Source organism: Carcharhinus amblyrhynchos, chromosome 2 (genome assembly GCF_965287045.1).
Source record: "Carcharhinus amblyrhynchos chromosome 2, sCarAmb.v2.hapA, whole genome shotgun sequence".
Lineage (NCBI taxonomy): Eukaryota > Metazoa > Chordata > Chondrichthyes > Carcharhiniformes > Carcharhinidae > Carcharhinus > Carcharhinus amblyrhynchos.
In genome coordinates this window covers 132,681,155-132,708,217 of record NC_137325.1, presented here as the reverse complement: position 1 = coordinate 132,708,217, position 27,063 = coordinate 132,681,155, and the positions used below count along the sequence as shown (strand labels likewise).

The 27,063-nt window shown below is 40.5% G+C and overlaps 1 protein-coding gene across 1 annotated transcript in view; it reads right to left on the bottom strand.

Moving 5' to 3' along the window:
* Positions 1-3,658: 3,658 nt before the first annotated feature.
* Positions 3,659-27,063, bottom strand: part of cnpy1 (canopy FGF signaling regulator 1) — a 102,156-nt gene continuing 78,751 nt past the window's right edge. The window contains exons 3-5 of the mRNA XM_080212946.1: positions 6,893-7,099; positions 6,430-6,526; positions 3,659-4,531 (exon numbers count right to left, since the gene is read on the bottom strand). Coding sequence (XP_080069072.1) covers positions 4,488-4,531; positions 6,430-6,526; positions 6,893-7,099 — 348 coding nt within the window. The 3' untranslated portion in view covers positions 3,659-4,487. The remainder of the gene's footprint in view (positions 4,532-6,429; positions 6,527-6,892; positions 7,100-27,063) is intronic.

Here is a 27,063-nt window from a genome sequence, read left to right as displayed (position 1 = left end):
TGCGCGCCGGTAATATTTAGGTTCTGAAAATGCGTGTGTATGAAATGCATACAGGTAAGGTGTGAACTGGAGCTGGCGGCTGCCACTCGTATGAATATTCTGGCGACCGAAAGATATCAGTGCCCGTTATGCCGGATGGATCGTCACTTGATTAATATTCCTTCTGTAAACCGCCCATCTTTAAATTGGGGTGGAGGAGGTGGAGAATTATATTGAAAACTTTTGCAACACTTTTCAAGTGTAAAGGTTCTTTATTAGTGTCACAAGTAGGCTTACATTAACACTGCAATGACGTTACTGTGAAAATCCTTGTTTAAATACTGGCAAATCAAGTTAATCAAAAAAAAACTTGGCCTGTATTAAACGCTTTTAAATATTTCACGTGCGGGGAAAGGGCTAAACAGATAGCGTTTTGATTCCAATTATTTGGAAACTTCAACTGGGGCCGGGGAAAGAAAGGGAAATAAGTTTCTTGGAGGAGCCAACAATAAGGTGTACTGTTCTTTGTATTCAACATTGCAATCTTCCATATTTTATTGAAATATAAAACATGCAAAGCATTATCTAATATTCACACTATTTATATAATTACACTCATCTTAAATTTCCCTCTTTATCTCTGCAAACTTTTTTTTTGGAAATGTTCCCAACAACTTTCCAGATTAAACGGTTTGAATTTAAAGAGTTGAAACGCGTGTATAATAAATTACACTTGTAAACATGCCGGAGAGTTTCTCCAAAGTTCTGGCTAATAGGTTTCATCTTCCTCTCCAGGCCTTTTGTTTGGTCTGAAACAGGAAGCCCTGGTTATATGAATTTTCTATTTACACCGCGGGATAGTGTATAAGAGGTGACATTTGCCCTCCGAAAGATCAATACCTTTATTTCCTCTCCAAACGTCATTAAGTTCCATTCGCTTCTACCTGTCTCTACTAAATACAGAGACTGGGAAACGTTACAGAAAATCTCAGACAAAAGAAGCTGTCAGAGCAGAGCATTTCCCAGCATTGACCTGGTATCAAATGCTAAAGAAGTAATCTGCATTTCTATTCTTGCTTAGCTTGTATGTGGAAGTAACGCCCAATGGTCACTGCCTTGATGAGCCTGGTCCTGTACAAGTGGGGAGCAACTGTGCCTCTCAGACACTGTGAATGGAGTCAGTGGCCAGGAGACTGGGGTGAAGGTCAAAGCTCCTGCCACAACTGCAGGTGGTTCGTTTCCTCCCGATCCCCCCACGCCTCTGGATAAAACTCTCAAAAACTCTTCCGAAGCATCTCTCGTCAAAACTATCGAGCTGACACTTTCCTAGCAAACCCGTTCTAACCAATCAAAACCTGCGACGACGAACTTAAAATGGATTATCCCCAGTGACTTTACAATCAAGTATTGCAAATGGCGGTGGATTAAAAAAAATGTTTCGGCGAGAACCAGAGTAGGCCAGTTTAAATGTTCTTTATGGCATCTCGCACTTACAGAGAAGATGAGGCGTTGGTGTGGCGGGGGGGGGGGGGGGGGGCGATGTACTGGGGGCGGGGAAGGGAAAGAGAGAAAATAGCAGGAAAGTATTTTTTTGGGTCTCAGTAGCTGTCCTCAACACAAAAGCGATCCCCTCCCCCCACAGTTATTTCACCCATACTTTTTAATGCTTCCTTGTCCAACTTGAATATGCAATGAAGCGCCAGTCTTTTGTGGCGGAAATATAATTAAACTGGTGAAAGATGTAAAAGTGAAGAATAGGGATGACATCAGGCCGATTTCACACTTGGCACTCGGATGGCCAGGACCAAGCCAGACTCTTGCCATGCAACACAGATCAAAGAACTGCCACCACCAAAAAGGGGAAGGGGGATTTAAGTATGCTAATCCCCAGGACAAATATATTTTAATCTTGTTAGAATACAAGTTAATGCTGCAGCTCAGAGGCTGAACTTTGTCAGACTGTAGAGAACCACTTTGCTGCAGCTCTGATTGAGGTGGACCTCCTGGTTCAATGATATTGAATTTAGGTAATTTTACAAAATGGTCCTTCATACAGATCGGACCAGTCTAAAGAAAGATACTCCCTCTCTTCCACCCAAAGCCTCAGCAGCTGTGTCACTGACCTTGCTAAGCTCCCCTGCCAAGGCGAATACGAGCAGAAGGAAATGAGCATTTATCTATCCAGTTTACAGATGGCAAACTGAGTCCATTCCACCAGTTTCACCTCGGGTCTTTGTACCAAGCACCAGGATCAATAGTCAGCAAATAATGTCTAGCACCCGCTTCGGCCAATGTGGACAGAAATATAACCATCATTATTCCAAATACATCCAAGAAACAGAAGAAAGTGGCGAAGAAAATTTGAGTGGGTGGCGGGGAAAGTTGTAGTTATAGCCTAAGGAAGCAATCTATTTCTAATATAGAATCCCATTTGTATGGTATCAAATATGCATTTTCGGAATACGTAATTTTCGGAATATATTCAAGAACTTGTATCAGCAAACTCGTGATAAGGAGCTGTTTTAACAACACAAAAGCCCTCCGTTCAAAACTTGCAAAGCATCAGCTCTCAAATTCACCAGATATATTTGTAGCAGATTTTTTTGCCAATAACACATACTGAGAATGTCGTTTTTAATTCGAAAGAAAACACAAATGTAACAACAAATATTTAGTTCCTCATAAACGCTCAAATATTTAGAGAATGGAAGTGTGTTCCTGGACCATGATCCACAATCCCATCAAAAAAAAACCATTGGAGGCCACTTAAAATGAAAAACAAAACCCGAATGCTTAATTCTTAATGACCACAAACGGATAGTGCTGGTCCTCACATAAAGCTCGTTTGCAAAGAAAAAAAAATCCTAGTGGTCAAACACGCGTTTAAAAGGGGCATCATGAACAAAAATTCCCACGAGTTTACATTTCCCAGCAGGACTCTGCATTGAATTACAAGTATGTGCCCTCCGCGAAAAAAAACACTGCAGGACCTTCACACTATTAATGGAGCCGTGTACAATTCGAAATGTAAACGGGGTAGGCAAAGAGTTAATACTCCGTCGTCTTTATCAGTAAAGAGATGAAGTGTTTCAAAGTATCTGCATCATATACATTTACTTACTTAGGTCCTCAGCTGAACAGGCCGTTTTATCAGTCTCCACTTTCTCCGGTGATTTCAAAATTCGAAAGTTCCTGTTTAAACTGGACATTCTCTAAGACTTTGACCTCATGACCACAGATTATGTGTCAATTTCAGCATTATAAAGAAACAATTATGGAGCCAATGACAGCAGCTCCACGTTTTAAGGGGTCTTTGGTTTCACGAGGTAACAATGAAATTTACTTGTAGAGCCGCTAAAAAGTCATCGATTTGAACATAAAAAACACATTTGCTGACACTTGCACATTGTCTTCCTTTTATTCTAATTCACTGAACAATGCAGTTTAAAAAAAACATGTCCGCTCAAGATGTGTGCATCATTGAAAACAGATCAAATCTGAGGGAAAGTTTCCTAGTAAAACATGTGATGTTTGAAAATCAGCTATCAATTAGGAAAAATTGTGGAAGAAAAGTTGAAAGGCAGCAGGAGTTGAAAGAAGGCAGTTTCTTCTGTACCGCGATAAAAGTGTTGGAATAAACATCAATATGTTGAGGCCTTAAGAATGATTTCGTGCTAAATGGATTATAAACACGGTGCAGATTTTAATTAGATTCCGTCTGATACTGTATCACAAAAAAGGCTTACAAATTAGTACAAATTAAGATAAACTGGAGCTAAGACAATGGAGGATTTTTAATTGAAAGATGAACATTTATATTTCATTGTGCAGATAAAAAGGATTGCTACGCAGACTGATGCGGTATTCATTGTGGCTTAACAGAATTCTTTAATGTTGGGTAGGGACATCAAATGAAAACGCTGCAATGGGAGCGGGAACCTCAAACCCAGTTTAAAAGTTTGTAGAACAATCTGAGGGTAACATAAAAGTTACATTTTGGAAGATAGTTGGACAATTTAATTCTTTTATTGTTGAATTCATGTTCAAAAATTCCATCCCAATAATTAACTTAAAATGAAAACAAATCAACCAATCTGGAATAATTTTATTTGAAAGCATAGATTATAAAATTGAAAATAAACTACTCCCCTCTTCAAAACAAATAATTATACACTTTATTTGATCAAAAAGAGGGGAACACTCAAGTGTTATTTTCTGGTTTTGGTATCAAGTTAAAATCTTCCGGAAGGTAGCTATTAATTTAATCCACATGATTCGGTTATAAAAAAATTTCTTTAATAAATTGTGGATAATATGGAAACATGAGAACAGATCAAGATGATCACAGGATACAGTCATAATGAAAATATCCAAACTAATGGTTTTCTTGAAGAGAGGATAACAAATTCAGAGCAGCAATCCTGGTCCAGTGTAAATTTACCAGATGTTGATGCTATCCCTTTATAATTCTTCTGTTCCAACTCCATATGCACCAGTTCTGTGCTGGATTATAGATCAGAGCGAGGAGCTTGGCTGGGTGGATCACACATCTCTGATTCGGGGGACAAGATAAATGAATAAATAGATAAATGTTTCAAGTTCTTGCTTTTGTTCATAAATATTCCACCAACTAGTGATACTTTTAATAGCTAAACTATTGTAACAGGTTAAGTTGATTTGAACAATATGCCTATTTTAATTAAAAAAGGAATAAACCACTAGCAATGCATTCCTTCAACTTAGGCAAAAAGGGCAAATGTAGCTGAATAATGTCTTGCATTACAAAGTGGCCTTTCCAAATGTCACATCTTTGATTACTTTTCCACATGTCTAAAATTAGATTCCTTTGTTTGAACCTGAGGAAGCTTTCGCAAGATAGTTGAGTAAGCCAGGGCGAAAAGTTCATTCAAAAAGCCACACTGGAAACAGTGGAACAAACACTTCCAACCACCTGTTAGGACCATTCCAAAATTCAACATCTGTTGATACCATTTAAAGAAATAATTCACAATACTTAACATATTATAGTGATGCAAACAGACCATCCTATTCAGTACCTGTACAATATCTCAAAACTAATTAAAAATATCCAAAGATTTCAAAGCTAATTGGTACTCGTACATATATGTTTTATTTGCCGTGCAGTCTTACTTTTAACATCAGCATCAATTTTTTGTATGGAATATGTTGGGCAATCAAAACTATTATTTTAATTTAAAGAAGTTGTAAACTCTACCAAATATTCCCAAATCAAAGTTGGTAGATGTCTGTTTGGAGTTTAAAATAGATATTATTAAAGGAAAATAAGTAGAGTTCCATCTATGCAGGCTATGACAGGACACTGCAGTACTATGATTGCTTACAAGCTTGTTAAATATACAAGACTCAAAATAAACTTAAGGTTTACCACATAGTAACATTTACTGAAAGAGACAGGAGGCTGACCCAAGAGATTGATTTTTATGAAATGGAGGTCTTATCAGATACCTCTAAGATACCTATTTGTATGACTAACTAATATAAAATTAACGTCACTGAGGCAACAGTTCAATGCAATTTTTGGGATTCTGAACTTCAAAAGAGAATCACTCATTTCAATGACACCTGTACCTTTTTTGGGATCACAGTTCACTATAATTTATGGAAAAATACATATCAATTTCCCTCCTCATTTATATAAATTTGATTAGAAACCCTAACAACACATGAGTAATCAGAGGTATTTTGCAGGAGAACTCAATCCTTACAAGCTTTATTACTTTATCTCTAAGTTTATTGTTGCCTATTTTGGTGAGCTCAGCTGCAAAACACACAACTACATTCTAAAGGTAGTTTAGATCTGGAAGGCAATATAAGCACGGTTTGAAATAAAACAGCAGCACTAGTGAGACACTTGAGAAGCACACTCGAGAACTAGCTATTGTCACAACTATTAACACACATCAAGCAAAACTGCTGAAATTAAAGGCTTTGCAGCTTTTTGACTGTTTTGAAATGAACATGACAATACATCACCTTTTCATTACCAGCACAATGGATGGAAAAAAATATTAGTTATTAACGATGGACTCTAATCAAAAGAAAATTGAGATTTTAGCCACTTATTCCCTAAAGAATCTCATTTCAGCCAAGGGGATTTTCAGTAGGCAGCTTTTCTGAATACTAATGGGAACCAGTCACAAACAGTGGGATAGACTTAGCTAAACATACAGTATATCTGTATATCTTCTGAACTGATGTAAGCATCAATAATTAAGCAAAAGTTCAATTTGGCTAATGGTAGCTTGGCAGAAGAAACTTCTACATTAAAGTAATGACCTGCGTTATTTTCATTAGATTAAACATTCCTACTGTCTCCACCCCCACAACCCTCCCCACCCCAGGGCATCAATGTGGCATAGCAACAAGAAACTCAGAAAAGGAAGTATACCGTCACATCAGATACAGTACCTGATTTCTCGCTGCATAGCTTGTCAGCCGCATGGTCTGCCTCATGGGTGAACAGAGAAATTATTTCATCTTCGTACTCCTCCACTATACTTTCACACTGAGATCAGAATAAAAAAAGGAGGGTGTTGAAGTACGAAACGGTCAAAATGAGTAATCATCATTGCTATGTAGCACATACAACTCTAGGTGTTTCTTTGTTGCCTGCTGCCATTTTCTATTCCCTATATTTCACCAACATGGCACAAACCATCTCGCAAATATTTTCACAGTTGAACAACAGAAGATTAAACTACAAAATGTGATCGTCATCTAACTATCGCCATTCTATGACCGTGGATTTTTCAGCTCCTTTTTGATGAATTACATAAACTTAAGTAGCATCATTTTTAATGACGGTTTCATGAGCTGAAGTGCTAGTGCCCTCTACTGTAAAGGCTGTCCGAACACATTGTAAAAGCCTTACCACAAACTTTAGTGATTTTGACTTTTCAGGATCAAACTTGAAATTCTTAAAATCTACCGAACCCAGTTTCTCAGAATCCCTCGGAGCAAATCGCATATATGTCTTCTTCTGGGTCTCTGGATCCTCATACAGTGCATAATCATCCATGTTTGAACAGATAGTTTCAAAGAGTTCAAGTAGATGGGTCTCTGACCTAGCGTATGGAATCTGCAGAAAAACAGAGCAACACGTGAACAATGCTGCAACATTACATTATGCATGCTGTTAAAAAATAAGAAATCTCAAACTAACTGAATGGCAGTTTTAAGACTTAAGATTTACAATGTAACTCTTGGGTCTGAAAAAAAAAGTCCTAGCATTCGTTTTTATCCATTTTGTTCATTTCAAATAGATTTTCTATATTGTGGATACCAACAAATTTGGCAAAACAAAACTTAATTTTAGGAAATTAAGTCAGGGAAGCAACACATCCAGTTTACTCAATGACTGGTCAGTCCAGGCGTTGTTCGTTTGCCTGCCAGCAGCTGCTTAATCCTCGTTCAGGATTCAGAGGGGAAGGCAAGGCCCAAAAGTCAATCAGGTCTACAGTCTCAGTTTTCAATTCCTGGAATAATAGTTGCTGGATTGTCTCATCTCCTCCCCCCTTCACCAAATTCAAGAAAACTCCAGTCAACACCTATACTCCTAGAGTGAATCACCACAAAGAGTGCACAAGAGGTCAAAATAGGCCTTTGCCTTGGTAACTGGACAAAAAGTTTTAACTGTCTAGACAGGTCAAGGTGCAAAATGTGCCCCGTTGCTTTCTCCGGAAGAATTTCAATTGAAGCCAAGTACAGGGTAAACAGCAGAGATACATCCGCAGGCCTACGCGAGTCCCTCCCTCCACCCTCTACTGATCAAAGTAGGAAGTTTGCATGACAACCGCAGTCAAAGGGCTGAATCGCTGATGAACTCGATTTCAGCAATGTAGATATGGCCAGATTCCATTGTCTCCTTTCAGACACAGTATGGCCCCTTCCGGTCCCAGTGATTACATTATGGATGCATTTTCACATAAGCAGTTCATTCACACAAAAGGTTTCTCCTTGCTTCACTGCCATCTGATCACAAAGCAAATACATCAGTGCCTAAACATTAAAATAAGTGATTTACTGACTGCCTTGCTAGCTCAGATGCTCCTTCCATTTTACTGGGTTGATGATTATTTTAGCAGAATGAAGCAACTTATCTTTATTGAATGCTGTTGGCAAAATCTACCCTTCGATCGAGGTTTTTGGTAAAGTGCGGGGAAACTACGTGCACATCTAGACATTTTATGCTACATCTGCATAAAACAACATTGTGGCCAACACTATGGATAGCGCCAAATTCTCTAGTGGCTTTGTAACAAATCAATGGAACTAAACACTATTTAGCTGGGGTGGAAAAATAATGCTTTTCTCCAACATAGTTGCAGAAGTTTAAATGCATCATGTTCATAAAAACATTTCTTGGTGTGACAGAGGGGAGGGGAAAGAAAAACACACATACATTGCCCTCTGCCAGTCGAAAAGATGTTTGAGATACTGCCCTGCAAATTGCGGCTGCCATTGAAATGAGAATGAAGAGACTGCCATTATTAAAATGTGATGGAAGAGAGTCACAATCAATTTTGCCTGTCTGCTTGGACAAAAGTTTCTTATCTTACTAAAAAATAAGACTGATGTTCTGCAAGGAGGCGATAAAGGTGAAGTGCTTTGGATTTTTCCAGTGTTGAGACACAAAAGAGAGGATTCCCACCTTCAGGATAACAAAAGCATTTAAAAAAATATAAAGATAGCCAAACCGCTAGTGAAAATGCATACGTACACAATTCTACAAAACACTGCTTAAATCCCAATAGATATGATAAAAACACAATAATGACTGCCTGGAACATAACCAGGAGTATAGAACTTGGGGGGGGGGGGAGAAATCTAAATATTTCTTGCTTGCCAGGTGGACACAAATCACTTAAATTTCATCCATTTGGATTCAGAAACCTGTTCTTTGAAATTTCAATTTTATTTTCATGATCACTATCTATCACCCAGGGTTGGGTACATGACTTAGGAAATATGTAAGCCTCAGATGTTTTGTATCAATGCATTTTTAAGTTAGATATCAAAATAAAATGATGCTCCACTGAGGGGAATAAATTACCTAAAAAGGTAGCACTACAAATGCATGACTAAAATTATTTCTTCATATGCGGAATTCAAAGAATCATTTTGAGATAGCATACAGATGTATTGTGATTGTAAGATTTTAGCATCAGTTTCAATCTAAAACAAACATTTCACTGATTTTCCGCTGAACATTATAAGATATTTGTAAGTTAATTACTAGCCTATATCATGCATTACAAGTTCATTTGTTTGAATATAACTGGCTTGTACTTTGGGTAGACAATCACATTTGTTCTAAAATTGCTGCTTTTTTAAAACGCTGAAAGTATCCAATTCAAATTTGCTAACTGCTTCAGTCAAAAGAAATAATGGCTAACCTGATGGAAGTGTTCTTTAAACTTAAGACTGCATTTAATTTAGTACGTTTAAGCACACTCAAATACGCTTTTGTGGATGTGCAACCTTATACATCCATATATAAACTTAACAGAAATTTGTATTACTCTACTAAACATAATTGAAACACAGAAGTGTGAAAATTGGATGGAAGAATTAATGCCGTTTACACCATCAAACAAATCTTATCAATGCTTTGAAATATGAGCCCAGTGAGGGCCAAACAAATCAAAAACATATTGCCCATGGTTTACATAGTAACTGTCAGATGTCAGTCTTCAGCCTCGAGCCACCTTTTAATGAAACCCCTCAAGTCATTTCTTTTAAACTGAAGGTGAACAATAAAATTCCACAGAGTATACTTGACAATTATTCAGTGAGTAAGCTTTAATATTGGTCACAGAGGATCATGGGAACATGGCCTCTGTAACTTAGTCAAGTAAAAACAACTGCTATACTAATCTATGCCACTTACACAAAAACCCACACAAAACCAAAGAAAAATATTCAAGCTTGAGAAGGTGAGTATCTAACATGTATGCAGTTTCTCATCAAAGGTGTAATGACAATCTGCAGCTTAAAAAAAACAAATGAACAATCAGTGTGCCTACACAGAGCAAAATGAGATCAACATAAAGAGCATTTACAAAGGTCACATTTTATCTTCAAACTGTGGATTTAAGTTTTGGGTGAGTAGAGGCTAAATATTCAGACAATGAATACTCCATTATGAATGAAGTAAAATGGAATTTTATATCAAACTCCACTGAACTTATCGTAGGACCAAGGTCTTCTTCAGCAGATACATTTTTTTGTGGTAATAGCGCAAAATATGACAATAGAGAGTTTTCTTTTAAAAAGAGACCATTGCATAAAAAGTTTTACTCAAATCATTTTGTGCAGTTGTAGTAGTTATATAATTTATTTATTAAAGTTTATTTATTGATTAGCGTCACAAGTAGGCTTACAGTAACACTGCAATGAAGTGACTGTCAAAATCCCCAAGTCTCCACACTCCAGCACCTGTTCGGGTACATTGAGGGAGAATTTAGCATGGCCAATGTACCTAACCAGCACGTCTTTTGGACTATGGGAGGAAACAGAGTACCTGGAGGAAACCCACACAGACAATGACCCAAGCGGGAATCAAACCCAGGCCCCCTGCATTGTGAAGCAGCAGTGCTAACCACTGTGCCACCGCAGTACTTGGACAGAGAGAGTATGAGGGGATAGGCACTAAATTAAAATGCAGAATGTCAAAGGTTTTCTGGGTTATTACCTTAGCCATGTGCAAAATGGTATTAGGGCAAATAAGATTAAAGAAATGAATGCATAGGTTAAAGACTGGTGTGGGAGAAGTGGATTCTAGTTCTTGGGGCATTGACGCTAGTCTGATAAAGTGGAATCTTGTCTACACCTGAACTATGGTGGAACTGCTGTTCTAGTGAGCTGCAATTAGGGAAGTACAGAAGGTCTCAAACTAACTATTGGGGGCAATGTGACCAAATTTGGAAGATGTGGTAAACGAAAGAGTAGAAACAAGGCAAGAGAAAAAGGTATTAATATGGGAAATGATTAACAGAATGTGACAGGAAATGATTGCGAGTAGAAATCTTGGAAGAGCAGTCAAGGCTAGAGGTTACAAAAATAATAAAAGAGACAACACTGTAAGCTCTGTATCTGAATGCACACAGCATTCAAAACAAAACAGATGAACTGATAGCACAAATAGAAATAAATAAGTATGATCTGATAGCCATTACAGAGGCATGGCTGCACAATGACATCAAATGAGGAATACAAATTGATCAAAAAAAAAACAAAACTTGAGGACTGGGAGCAGTTTAGTATTCATCAAAGGAAGACCAAGAGATTGATTAGAAGAGGAAAATTGATAACAAATGTAAACTTGCAGGGAACATATAAACTGACTCTAAGAGTCTCCACAGGCGCATGAAAAAAAAGATTGAAGAAAACAAATGTAGGTCCATTACGGTCAGGAACAGGGGATTTTATAATAGCAAACCAAAAAAAAAAATGGCTGACCAACTAAATACATAGTTTGGTTCTGTCTTCACAAAGAAGGACACAAATAACATACCAGAAATGTTCAGAACACAGGTTTAGTGAGAGGGAGGAACTGAAGGAAATCAGTATTAGCAGAGAAATGGCATTGGGATAATTTATGGGATTGAAGGCCAATAAATCTCCAGGGCCTGATAATCTACATCCCATTGTATTTAAGGAAGTGGCCTTTGAAATAGTGGATGCATTGGCGGTCACCTAAGATTCTATAGATTCTGGAGCAGCTCCTACAGATTGGAAGGTAGTTCATGAAGCCGCACTACTTAAAAAGGGAGGTCAAGAGAAAACAGGGAATCATCGACCAGTCATCTTGATATTGGTAATGGGGAAAATTCTAAAGTCCCCTATCAAAGATATTTTGGGGAGCATTTGGTAAACAGTAGTAGAATCGAACAGAGTCAGCATGGATTTATGAAATCATGCTCAACAAATCTGTTAGAATTCTTTGAGGATATAACTAGTAGAGTTGATGAGGGGGAGCCAGTAGATGTGATTTATTTGGACTTTCAGAAGGTTTTTGACAGAGAGAGATTAGCATGTAAAATTAGAGTGCATGGAATTGGGGGTAGCCTATTGAGATGGATAGAAAACTGGTTAGCAGGCAGGGAACAAAAAGTAGGAATAAACAAGTCTTTTTTCAAATCGCAGGCAGTGACAGGTGGTGTACCACAGGAATCATTACTACAATCCCAGCTATTTACAATGTATATTAGTTATTTAGATGTGGGAACTAAATGTAATATCTCCAAATTTGCAGGTGGGTGAACTGTGAGGGTGCTTCAGTGTGATTTGGACAAGCTGAGCAAGTGGGCAAATGCAGTATAATGTGGATAAACATGAGATTACCCCGTTTGGTAGCAAAAAACAGGAAAGCAGATTATTATCTGAACGACTATAAATTAATTCATGGGAATGTGCGATGAGATCTGGGAGTTCTCGTACACCAGTTGCTGAAAGTAAGCATATAAATACAGCAGACAGTATAGAAGGCAAATAGTATGTTTGCCTTCATAGTAAGAGGATTGGAGAACAGAAGTAGGCATGTCTTGGTGCAATTTGCAGGGCCTTGGTGAGGCCACACATGGAATATATTGTGCAGTTGTGGTCTCCTTACTCGAGGAAGGATGATCTTGCTATAAAAGGAGTGCAGCAAAGGTTTACTAGACTAATTTCTGGGATGGTAGGACTGACGTATGAGAAGAGTTTGCTGGACTTCAGATAAATGTGGGGGATCTCAGAAATCTAAAAAATACTAACAGGACTAGACAGGGTAGATGCAGGAAGGATGTTCCCAATGGTGGGGGTGTCCAGAATCAGTGGGTCTTAGTCTGAGGATAAGTGGTAAATCTTTTAGAGCTGAGATGAGGAACAACCTCTCTGGACGAGCCTGTGGAATTCGCTACCACGTAAAGCGGTTGAGGCAAAAACATTGTATGTTTTCCAGAAGGAGCTAAAAGCAAATTACTGCAGATGCTGGAATCTGAAACCAAAAGAGAAAATGCTGGAAAATCTCAGCAGGTCTGGCAGCATCTGTATGGAAAGAAAAGAGGTGACGTTTCAGTCCTGATGACCCTTTGTCCCAGGCAGCACATTCCAGACCATCACCACCATCTGGGTGAAAAAGATTTTCCTCAAATCCCCGCTAACCTTCCTGCCTCTCCCCTTGAACTTGTATCCCCTCGTGACTGACCCTTCAACTAAGGGAATCAACTGCTCCCTAGCCACTCTATCCCTCATTATCTTATACACCTCGATCAGGTCGCCCCTCAGTCTTCTCTGCTCCAACAAAAACAACCCAAACCTATCCAACTCTTTACACAACTTAAATGTTTTATCCCAGGCAATATTCTGGTTAATCTTCACTGCACCCCCTCCAGTATAGTCACATCTTTCCTATAACGTGGCGATCAGAACTGCACAGTACTCTAGCCATGGCCTGACCAAATTTCAATACAACTCAAACATGACTTCCCTGCTATTGTAATCAGTGAAGACATCCTGAGGTGGCAGTGATTATAACATCACTGAACTTCCCATTCAATATGAGGGAAGAAAGAGCAAATCTGAGACTAGTATTTTAAACTTAAATTTGGGCAATTAAATGGAAATGAAGAAAGTTAGCTGAAGTGAACTGACAAATGAGGTTAAGGAATAGGTCAATTGAGATGTTTTAGCAGACATTTAAAGAGATATTTCAAAATACACAGAATAGATTAATTTTAACAGAAAAAAAATCAAGGGGAGGACCCACCATTTATGGTTGACTAAAAAGTGAATGGCAGTATCAAACAAAGAATTGTGCAAAAATAGGTGACAGGTCAGAAAATTGGACAGAATATAAAGAATGACAAAAAAAACAAAGAAGATTATTCAGGAGGGAAAGGTTAGAGTGTAAGAGAGGCTAGCTAGAAATATAAAGATGGATAGTAGGAATTTCTGTTGATACTTAAACAAGAAAGTACTTAAAGAATGGAATACTTAAGGACGCCATTCAGTCCACCGTGTCTGAACTGACTCACTGACAGAGCATCTTACCCAGACCCACCCTCTGCATTTACCATGACTAAACCTATTAACTGACACATCTTTGGACAGTAGGAGAAAACTGGAGCACATGGGGGAAACCCATGCAGACACAGGGAGAACACGCAAACTCCACACAGAAACTCACTGAAGACTGGAAATGAACGCAGGTCCCTAGTGCAGTTAGACAGCAGTGCTAACCACTGTGCCGCCATGCCACCCACCCCAGTGTGCCACCGTGAGCATCAGTCCTATAGAAATTGAGTCTGGGGAATTGATAATGGAAAATAAAGAGATGGCAGATGAATTGAACAGGTATATTGCATCAGTCTTTACTATAGAGGATACAAGTATCATCCCAGAGATAGCAGAAGGAAGGAACTCAGGAAAAGTACAATCACCAGGGATGTGGTACTGAGCAAATTGTTGGCGGTGCAAGCTGACAACCCCTGGCCCAGATGGACTTCATCTTAGGATGTTAAAAGAAGTGACTAATGAGATTATGCATTGGTTTTAATTTTCCAACATTCCTTGGATTTGGGGAAGTTCCATTAAGATCAGAAAATAGCAAATCATAGAATATCTTCAATGCAGGAGGCTGTTTAGCCATCGAATCTGCACCTACTCTGACAGATTGTTTTACCCAGGCCCACCCTCCCGCCCCATTCCCTTGCATTTACCCATAAATCGCCCTAACCTATATGCCTTGGTTCATTGAGGGGCAATTTAGCATGGCCAATCAACCTAACCTGCACATCTTTGGACTGTGGGAGGAAACCCACACAGACACTAAAAGAACATGCAAACTCTGCACAGATAGTCACTCAACTCTGGAAACGAACCAAGATCCCTGGCACTGTGATGCAGCAGCACTAACCACCGTGCTACCCAAACGTAACTCCATTATTCAAAAAAGAGAGGGAAATAAAAAGTAGGAAACTTCAGGCCAGTTAACTTAACAATTGCCATAGGGAAAATGTTGAAAGCATTTTTTTTCTTTACTTACAGAGAGAAAGAAAAATTTCTGTTAGAATGAATCTATTCTGTGTATTTTGAAATATCTCTTTAAATGTACCAATGGTTAGCACAGGGGTACATCACATTAATCATCAGTACTGTTAACAGAAATATAAAAGAAACTTATTACAAAGACACTTTTAGTTTAAAAAATCAAGTGTATATATGTATATATGTTGATACAGCAGATAAACAAGAATTTGATGATGACAACTGGTCTGTATGAAAGTTGTTGCCTTACGCTGCGTACCAGTGAAAAATGACTATAGAAAGTAGATGGGAAAGCATAGTAAAAGAAAATCAAATAAATAGAAGTACCAAAACAGGATAAATAAAATTTACATGAGTGGTGTTGGATTGGGGTGGGGTAGGCATGTGCTCTGTGATTTAGTTCATGAGAACAATATTCCCATTACTGGGATCCACCTTTGGAAGAATTTTTCACTCTGAAAGTCTAATACATTCTTGATTCTTTCAATCCCAAATAGCACTCTGACTTTGGATAATCAAGATTCATAGGTTGGGCGTATGGATTTCATCCAGTTGGGGACAAAAATTTGTAAAAGATAGTTATATTTTCTTCCTTCCATTCTCTTCTGGAATTGTACCTAGTAGAGCAGTCAGAGGTCTGTGGAATGTCCATGTGGAATACTTTGGTCAATGTTTTGAATATCTTACTCCAACGGTCCCTTAACTTTGGACATGGTCAGAATGTGTGTAAGTAATGATCAATTGGGTCCCCATTCTCTCCAGCAAATGCTTGTGTGGGAGGAGCCAATTTCTACAGTGATATGTGGTGTTCTGAAGTACCTAGTAATGAGGTTTCATTAATATTTCCTCCAGCTATTTGAGTAGGTGACAAGATGGCCCTCAGAACAGATTTCATTCCAGTTTTCCACCGGAATCTCCTGTTCCAGTTCAAACTCCCATTTCCTTTTAATGTAGAAGGAATTGCTAGGCACCATGGAGAGCAATGTCTGATATATGCAGCATATTACTTTTCCCCCAGTGACACTTCGTTGAATGTTTGCAAAGTAGGACTTCATTGGAGGTGGACTTCATACTTTGTTTATGTCTTTATGTTTTAAAAAAAATTCTTCAAAAGAAAATAGGAGGACAGATTATTATTTGAATGAGTATAAATTGAGAGAGGGTAGATATTCAACAAGATCTTGGAATCCTCATGCGTCAGTCATTGAAAGTAAGCAAGCAGTAAAGGCAAACGGTATGTTGGCCTTTTATAGAGAGAGGATTTCTGCTCCTTATAATTTGAGTATAGGGATTGGGATGTTTTGCTGCAATTGTATAGGATGTTGGTGAGGCCATATCTGGATTACTGTGTTCAGTTTTGGTGTCCTATAGTAATATTAATAGTATATTAATATGGACACTTGTATGTCCATATTCAATGTAGATTTTGGAATCTGAATAGGCAGCATCTGAAACAGATACAACAACTTGGGGAGGATATTCATCCTAAATAACTTCAATTTGCCCTGACAGAAAGAGGGGTAGGATCAGCCACCGATCCAGATCATTCTTGATACAGTACTAGTATAATTTGCACCATATCATTCATGGTGGGACAAGAAACAGATATTTAATGCCTTGAGTGGGCTATTTAAATACACTTTGTGTCTTACTATGTTTGGGGATTCTTTCAGTTTTATCAACATTAACTTTGTAACCTGAGCAATTGCTAAACTTTTTAATACTCTCTTTCAGAAAAAGAATTATGGGTATTGTAGGACAACCGCAGGATATAATGACAATTTATGCTCTTCTAGTTGGGTCCAAACCCTAGGCGGTCTACAGTCTGAAATAGATTCACCTATTCAGCATCTAAAGATAAGGTCAGAGCCTCAACTCCACTATTTAAGGGATGAGTTACGATATTAAGAAGCCTCTAGAGTATTGGCCCATTATAAAACCAGTTTGGTCTGGGTGCATAATCTCAGTTATTATTCTATTTATTCTATGGTTAGTATTGATGTTAGAATTTTCAGATTGCGATCAAGTAACAATATTGGACGATATGTTCCATACTCTGTTGGGTCCCTACTCTCCTTATGAATGAATGCTGCAGTTCTTTTCTCTCAAATTCAACAAATTCTTCATCATTAAGACAGATGCATTCAAACACCACCTTTTTAAGGTAGATTTTTATCCCAGATCCCAAGTCACAGCTATAAGTCCATGATTGGAAAGAATTATTGGGAGGAGGTCAATTATTCTATGGCCTCTGGCTTAGTTGGAAAGAAATGAAAGAGTAAGAACACTGCCTATTGGAATAAAAATCATTGTGACACAGGTACATTTTCTGCCAGGTGTCTACTCACCCAACTTCCATAACATGGCTTCTTAATTATTTGCCCATTTTGGAGCAGGGGTTTGATGATTCTGAATCCTGTACTTTTAAAGTAAGGTTGAAGATTTTTTTAATAAATTGTGCATCATCCTCAATCAGGGCATATACATTTATCAATGATTCCTCTGTCCCAACTATTGGTCCATTAAGTAATAAGAACTGGCTTACATTGTTCTTATGTTGCGAGTGGATACAGAAATTCACTGATCTGTGGAATAAGATTGCTGCACCCAGTTTTCTCCCTTATGCAAGAGATGGAAATAATACCTAGTTTGCCTGAACCAGCTTACTATGTTTTATGTCTGACAAATGTGTTTCTTGTAAAAAAAAATGCAATTTTGCAGATTAGATATTTTTGATAACTATATGCAGTTTAGTGATAGGAAACATTTAGAAACAATTGTCAGGGCAAAATTAATTCTCATTTAGAGAAGCATAGCAGCCAGCCTGCATAGGTTCATTAACGGCAACTTGATTAAGTTCTTTGATGAAATAACAGAGAGGAATATATATGGACTCTCAAAGAGCTTCCTAGTGACAAAGTTATTCAGACAATGGAAATGTATGTTATTAAAGGGATGATGGCAACTTGGCTATGTAACTAGCCAAGGGATAGGAGGCAGAAGAAGCGTCGAGTTAATGCTTTTTGACCAGAGGAAAGCTTGCAGTAGGTTCTCTCGGGAAATAATATTAGGACCACACTCATTATACATAATCACTAATTCCTGCCACCCAACAGTGCAGTTCCCCATTTGCCCACTGGCACGCATGCAGTTTCACCCACCGCCAGCTGTCTTCCTCCGTTTGCTACCCTTCTCCTGAGCTCCTGCACCTCCTGCTGGTTACCTGAGACGTTGTCACCCCTCACTCCCACGCCCTTGGCATCCCCTGCTCATCACCCTAAATCCCAAAACCTACACTGCGCTTCCTTCAAGCCCTTGTCACCTGTTGTTCACCACCCCTCTCCTGAGCTGTACCCACAAGCCTACAGCACTGCCTACTCGCTATTCTTCTCCCTCACTGTCATGTTTGAGGCAAGGGCTCTAGAAGAGGCAACAGGCATATTGTTCTTTTCAGCAAAATGCAGTTTGCACCATCACAAGCAGTGTAACTGCATGTATAAGGAGTGCACCTTCTAGAGTTGCAGCATCAGTAGCCACAGATAAACGACCTGGACCAGGATATAGTTTGTGCAACTTGGAAGTTGTACAAAAATAAAAAGTTCAAAACTTGATAATGCAGTAAATAATAACAGACTTCAGAAGGACATAAACAGAATGTGAAATGGGCAGGCACATGACAGTTCAATTTAATATGCCAAGTGCTAGCAATGCAGTTTAGATGAAGCAATAATATAAAATGGTATAATCTGGGCCGGGGCAGGAAAGATGGTGCGAGTAGAACAGAAGATGGCAGGAAAAGCACACGGGACACTTGGCTTTGTAAATTGGGATATTTGAATACAGAAAAGAAAGTCGTACTAAGCACTCAAAAATCTATGGTTAGGACTCAGCTGGATTAGTACATAAGTACATAAGTACATAAGAAATAGGAGCAGGAGTAGGCCAACTAGCCCTTCGAGCCTGCCCCGCCATTCAATAAGATCATGGCTGATTAGTGTGTACAATTCTGGACACCATCCTAACAAAATTAAAGACTCAGGAGAGGATAAAGAGATTTAGCAGGAATGAGAATCTTCAGTTATGTGGCAAGTTTAGAAAAGCTAGGTTTGTTTTCCTTGGAGCAGAGAAGAGAAAAAGATGGGATGTAGATGCAATGGGACCCTCAATTCAAATGGATCTTTCTTTTTGTATTCAAAAACTTAGCAGACAAAGATATGCTGCCCTTTGGATGGCTGGCTGCTCAGATGTAAAACTAAAATTGTCAATTAACAATACTAACTTGCATCTTGGTTTTTATATAGTGGGAATTCTCCAAGGTGCTTCACAGAAGTGCAATTCACTAAGCCAAGCAACAGGAAGATAACAGGTTGGGTGATTAAAAACTTGGTCAAGGGGATGTGTTTTAAAGGAAGGTCTTAGGGGAAATGGAATGGCAGGATGAGTGAGTATATTCTATAGAATACAAGGTCTGTGTAGTTGATGGTAAGGCTGCCAATGGTGGAGGCAAAGGGGATACATACAAAGTCTTGATGTAGATAAAAAGACAAGGAGGAATAATGAGCTTAAACAGGGTGCTAGTGAGCACAGATGAGATAAGTGAGTAGAGTTTGGTGTGGATTAAGCCATACACAGCAAAACGCTGGATAAGCTGAAGTTTACAGACAATGGGAGACCAGTTAAGACAGTATACTTAGTGGACTGTGCTGACTTGAAACCACAAGTAAGGTAATCAAATGCATTGTTTAAAAGTAGTTGTTTTGTCTTTTGTTTGTAATTGATAAAAGTTCTTGCTAATTTTCTTAAATAAACTTTGTTTGACAAAAGCTTCCTAGTGGGTCACTTGAATCATACCAAAAGTGAAACATCTCATGTTTTTCCTAACAATGATCCAGGTAGATTTCATAGGTTTCTAATCTGAACCATAACAACGGCAGAGGTAATAGATGGGTGAACACTGATAGCCAGCTTTCCTGGTGCATCCTATGCTTAGATTGAATAATCACCTCGTCTGGTAGGCTTACATTCTAGATAACTAAAGAAAGTGAAGGTGGAAATAGCAGATGGATTTGCCGTGTCTACCCCAGATTTTGGAGAGATGCCAAAAGTTGGTGAGCAGCAAATCTGACATAGTGTTATTACTAGCAACATGTGCGCAGTTTAATATCAGTGGTGGTAAGATTTCAGAAACAATAAATCCAGTGGGAAGGGGGAAATCAATGGACACTTGGGGAGGTTTGAATTAATTAATGAGAGCCAACATGGATTGTAAAAGAGCAAGTTTGATTAATCAAATTGAACTTTCTGATCAAGTAACAGAGTAGGTACATGAGGGAAAATGTGGTAGGTGCTGGCTATATGAATTTTAAGAAAATGTTTTGTAGGGTACTTCATAAGACTTATGGAATCTTGAGCAATTTGAGCACATAACCCAGGCTGAGATTGTGGTGCAATACAAGTATTGCGTTCTTACAGACTTCATCCTTCGGTTCAGACATGAAATCTGTTACATCTAGTTACTTCAGATGGTTAGAGTGTGGTGCTAATAACGCAAAGGTCGTGGGTTCAATCCCTGTAGTGGCCAGCACCTCTTTGCTCGCAAGGATCGACCACACAGCTGTTTTTTTGTTGAAAATTTAGAAGTTGTTGCACCTTAAGGCATTTCAGCCCCTCTTCGAAGAGGTGGTGGTATAGTGGTATTATCACTGGACTAGTATTGCAGAGGTCAAGGTAGTGCACTAGGGACCTGGGTTTGAATCCCACTGTGGCTGATAGTGAAATTTGAACCTAGCAAGGATTGAAACTCTAACAATGACCATGACATCACTGTTGATTGTCATAAAAAAAAACACATCTGGTTTACTAATGCCTTTTAAGGAAGAAAATCTGCCACCCTTACCTGGTCTGGCCCACATATGACTCCAAATCCACAGCAATGTTGTTGATTCTTAAATACCCTCTGAAATGATCTAGTTAGCCTGCAGTTGAACGGCAATAAATGCTGGTCCAGCCAGCAATACCCACATCTCATGAAAGAATAAAGATAAAATATCTGCTTTCTTTGCCTCTCCCTAAAGTTCTAATAACACTTTGCAAAACAAAACAGGAAGTTCTCATGACATCGCAGTCAAAATTCATCCATCATGACAGCTGATAAATAGTTCATACTGCAGCCAAAGCGCTTTGGTGCTGGATAATGCATTGTTTAAGATGCTAGATGCTGATCAGACTTGTTAAACATGGTGTCAGGTTTCTTCAGTCGTTGCAGCTATCCCCACCAACATAAACTGAGTATTAGCTTGTGTTTTGTAGGTAGTGGCAAGCGAATGAGAAAGCACACTCAGAATATCCAATCTCATGATTGTTCTGGTAGTGACTGATCAATGGCACAGTAGTTAGCACTGCTACTTCACAGCTCCTGGGTTCAATTCCTGGCCCAGGTCACTGTCTGCGAGAAGTTTGCACATTCTCCTCGTGTGTGCGTGGGTTTCCTCCAGGTACTCCGGTTTCCTTCCAAAGATGTGCGGGTTAGGTTGATTGGCTATGCTAAGAAATTGCCCCTTGGTGTCTAGGGATGTACAGGTTAGAGGGATTAGTGGGTATAATATGTAGGGATATGGGGGTAGGGCCTGGGTGGGATTGTGTTGGGTGCAGACTCGATGGGCCAAAGGGCCTCTTTCTGCACTGTAGGGTTCTATGATCTAATGGTATTGATAGTGGGAGATATAAGAACATAAGAAATAGGAGCAGGAGTAGGCCATCTAGCCCTTCGAGCCTGCCCCGCCATTCAGTAAGATCATGGCTGATCTGTCGTGGCTCAGTTCCACTTTCCTGCCCTCTCCCCATAACCCTTAATCCCCTCTCTTATCAAAAACCCATCAACCCGTGTCTTAAAAATATTTAGCGAGGCAGCCTCCACCACTTCAACGGGCAGAGAATTCCAGAGATTCACCACCCTTTGAGTGAAGAAGTTCCTCCTCAATTCCATTCTAAACCGCCCCCCTTTTATCTTGAGGCTGTGCCCCCTAGTCCTACTGTCTTTTTTGAGCGGGAAGAGTCTCTCCACCTCTATCCTATCCATCCCATTCATTATCTTATACGTCTCAATGAGATCTCCCCTCATTCTTCTAAACTCTAACGAGTACAAGCCTAATCTATTCAGCCTCTCCTCATAGCTCAACCCCCTCAACTCTGGCATCAGCCTAGTAAACCTCCTCTGCACTCCCTCCAAGGCCAAAATATCTTTGCGCAGGTGCAGCGCCCAAAACTGCACACAGTACTCCAGCTGCGGCCTCACCAATGCCCTATACAGCTGCAGCAAGACCTCCCTACTTTTATATTCAATCCCCCTCGCTATGAAGGCCAGCATCCCATTCGCCTTCCTGACCACCTGCTGCACCTGCAAGCTGGGTTTTTGCGACTCATGCACAAGGACCCCGAGGTCCCTCTGCACCGTCGCCTGCTGCAGTTTTTCGCCACGTAAGTAATAGTCCTTCCTACCATTCTTCCTACCAAAGTGTTATTGATGTTATCGATTTTTGTTAGGAGTGGTCATTGCCTGGCATTTTCCTAGCACAATTTAAAAAAAAATAATTTACAGGATACAGGTGTCATTGGCAAGGTTAACATTTATTGCCCATCCCTAGTTGCCCTCGAGAAGATGGTGGTGAGCTGTTTTCTCGAACCGCTGCAGTTGTTTTAAAGGTGCTATTAGGGAGAAAGTTCCAGCAACATTAAAGAAACAGCAATATATTTCTGAGTCAGGATGATTGAGTGACGTGTAGGGAAGCCTCCAAGTTTTCAGGTATTTGCTGATTTTTGTCCTTCAAAGTGGTAACGGTTGAGGATTTGGAAGGTACTGCCTATGGAACCTTGGTGCATTCCAGCAGTGCAACTTGTAGATGGCAAACACAGCTGCCACTGTTAGTCAGTGAAGACAGGTTTGAATATTTGCTATCCCTTCTACAATCAAAAGGGTTGCTTTGTCTTGGATATTGTCAAGCTTTGAGTGTTGGAGCAGCACCCATCTGGGCAAGTGGAGAATATTCCTTGACACTCCTGCCTTGTTGGACAGTGACCCAAGCTAGGAATCGAACCCAGCTCTCTGGAGTTGTGAAGCAGAAGTGCTAACCACTATGCTACTGTGCCACCCCAATGCTGCCTTGATGCCAAGCACAGTCTCTTTCATTTCACCTCTCGCACTCAGCTCTTTTGTCCATATTTCAACCAAGGCTGCAATGTGGTTAACAGCAGAGTGACGGCACAGCAGCACAGTGGTTAGCATTGCTGCTTCACAGCTCCAGGGACCTGGTTTGATTCCTGGCTTAGGTCACTGTCTGTGTGGAATTTATACATTCTCCTTGTGTCTGCGTGGGTTTCCTCCCACAGTCCAAAGATGTGCGGGCTAGGTTGATTGGCTATGCTAAAATTGCCCCTTAGTGTCCTGGGATGCATAGTTTAGAGGGATTAGTGGGTAAATATGTAGGGATGTGGGGATAGGGCCTGGGTGGGATTGCGGTCAGTGCAGATTCGATGGGCCGAATGGCCTCTTCCTGTACTGTAGGAATTCTTAGTCTTAATTTTAAGTCGATTCTAAGCAGAGTGATCCTGGGAGAATACAAACTGAACATCCACGAGCAGATTATTGCTGAATAATTCCACTTGAAGCGCTGTTGATGACCTCTTTCCATCACCATACTGATGATTGAGAGTAGACTTTTGAGGCGATAATTGGCTGGGTTGGATTTGTTCTGTCCCTCGTGTACAGGACCTACCACATTGTTGGATGGATGCCAGTGTTGTAGTTGTACTGGAACAGCTTATCTAGAGTGCGCAGCAAATTCTGGAGCACAGTCTTCAGTACTATTGCTTAAATAGTCTCAGATTCTATTGCTCTCACTGTATCAAATGTCTTTTGGCGTCTGTTGATATTACATGGATTGCATTGAATTGCTGCATGATGACCTTGGCTGCTTTCTTATCTGAACAATTGCAAGTGGAGGTTAAAATTGTGCAATCATCAAAAAACATTCCTAATGGAGATGATGGTGAGCTGTCTTCTTGAACTGCTGCAGTCCAAGCGGTATAGATACAGCACAATGCTGATTGAGTCAAAATCTTGCAACTCCTCTATGACAGAGAATGAATGGCAATGCTATTTCAAAGTCAGGATGACACATGGTATGGAGGGGAACATATGACTGCCAGGCTTTTTCTTTGAGGTGGTAGACATTGCAGGTTTGGAACATGCTGCCAAAGGAGGCTTGATGAGTTGCTGTAGTGCATTTTGTACGTGACACACACACACACACACACACACACACAAACAAATGTTGCATTATATCAGGGGCAGTTGTTCTTGCCTCAACCTTTGAATTTAGCTGTTGGCCAATTGACCCAGGATACTGTGCAAACCTTGCACTGGTGACAATATCAGGCACAGCCAATCCAATCGGTACTCTGGATTTCATCATCATTGAAAGCCAGGGTGTTAATGAAGCCTGACTACCACAACAATCTCGGCTGCAACTCTTCACACCCCGCTTCCTACAAGGACTCTGTTCAATTTTCTCAGTTTCTTTGTCTCTGCTACATCTGCTCCGATGATTCCACTTTCCAAAATAGTGCTGCCAGTACGTATTCCTTAATCGTGGTTTTTCACCCACTATGGTAGACATAGCTTTCAACCAGTGTCCAACCTATCCCCTGGAGTACTGCTCTCATCCCCTCCCCTCCCCCCCAGAACCAGGACAGGGTTCCTCTTGTCCTCACTTTTCTCCTCACCAGCCTCCGCATTCAAAGAACTTTCCTCTGCCATTTCTGCAACTCAAGCATGATGCCCCGACTCAACACATCATCCCCTCACTTCCCCTCAACATTCTGCAGGGACTGCTCTCTCCAGGACACCTGGCCCAGCCTTCGGTCTCACCATCCCCCCCTCCCTGCAGGTAGAATTAGGGACCTTGTGGTGAAGGATCCTCTTGGGAAGAGTGATCATCGTATGGTGGAGTTTCTGATGCAGATGGAGGAGGAGAAAGTGGGTTCCCGGACACACGTCCTTTGTTTGAACAGAGGGGAGTACGATAGGATGAGAGAGGAATTGGCAAGTGTTGATTGGGGGAGCGCATTGGAAGGTAGGTCTGCTGAGGAACAGTGGAGGATCTTTAAGTAGATCTTTCTTGGTGCTCAGCAGAAATTTATTCCAATGGTTAAAAAGGATCGTAGGAGGAGAGATAATCAGCCTTGGGTAACAAAGGAGGTAAAGGAAAGTGTTAAATTAAAAGCGAATGCATTTAGAGTAGCTAAGAGTAGTGGGCGAGAAGAGGATTGGGAGAGGTTTAAATATCAACAAAGAATGACAAAAGTTGATAAAGAAGGGTAGGATAAACTATGAAGCTGGGCTAGCGCTTAATATAAAAAAGGATAGTAAGAGTTTTTATAAATATATAAAAAGGAAGAGGCTGACTAGGGTGAACGTTGGACCCTTAGAGGATGAGAGGGCGGGGGGCTTAGTGGTAGGGGATGGGGAAACGGCTGAGGCCTTGAATAATTTTTTTGTTTCGGTCTTCACGGAGGAGGACGTGAATAATTTGCCGGGTGTTAGCGATGGAAAGATGGTAGGAGTGGAGGGCCTGAATGACATTATTGTTACTAGAGAGGCAGTGCTCGACAGACTGGAGGGACCGATTGTAGACAATACCCCAGGACCGGATGGAATGCATCCAAGGGTTCTGAAAGACATGGCGGAGGTGATAGTGGATGCCTTTGTGATTATTTTCCAAACATCGCTGGATTCCGGGGAAGTGCCGGAAGATTGGAAAACGGCTAATGTTACGCCGTTGTTTAAGAAGGGTGGCAGGCAAAAGGCAGGGAATTATAGGCCGGTTAGTTTAACGTCTGTTGTAGGTAAAATGTTAGAATCCGTCATCAAGGAGAAAATAGCGAGGCATCTTGAGTAGAATTGTTTGATAGAGCAGACGCAGCATGGTTTCGTTAAGGGGAAGTCGTGTCTGACGAATTTATTGGAGTTCCATGAGGATGTGTCTAGGGCGGTGGATAGAGGAGAGCCGGTGGATGTGGCGTTTCTTGATTTTCAGAAGGCGTTTGATAAGGTGCCGCACAAGAGGTTATTACAGGTTAGAGGGCATGGAGTTGGGGGCAGGGTGTTAGCGTGGATAGGGGATTGGCTGTCAAATAGGAGGCAGAGAGTGGGGATCAATGGGTGCTATTCGGATTGGCGGTTGGTGACTAGTGGAGTGCCCCAGGGGTCGGTGCTGGGGCGTCAGCTATTTACCATTTATATAGATGATCTGGAGGAGGGAAGCGAGTACATGGTGTCGAAATTTGCTGATGACACCAAGATTGGTGGAACGGCAAATAGTGCGGAGGGTGTGGAAAGTCTGCAGAAGGATCTAGATAGGCTGGGCGAATGGGCCAGGAGTTGGCAAATGGAATTTAATGTTGGCAAGTGTGAAGTTGTCCACTTTGGTAGGAATAACGGTAGGAAGGACTATTACTTACATGGCGAAAAACTGCAGCATGCGACAGTGCAGAGGGACCTCGGGGTCCTTGTGCATGAGTCGCAAAAACCCAGCCTGCAGGTGCAGCAGGTGGTCAGGAAGGCAAATGGGATGCTGGCCTTCATAGCGAGGGAGACTGAATATAAAAGTAGGGAGGTCTTGCTGCAACTGTACAGGGCACTGGTGAGGCTGCAGCTGGAGTACAGTGTGCAGTTTTGGTCACCGCACTTACGCAAGGATATTTTGGCCTTGGAGGGAGTGCAGAGGTGGTTTACTAGGCTGATACCAGGGTTGAGGGGGTTGAACTATGAGGAGAGGCTGAATAAACTAGGCTTGTACTCATGAGAGTTTAGAAGAATGAGGGGAGATCTCATTGAGACATATAAGATAATGAATGGAATGGATAGGATAGAGGTGGAGAGGCTCTTCCCGCTCAGAAAGGACAGTAGGACTAGGGGGCACAGCCTCAAGATAAAGGGGGGGCGGTTTAGAATGG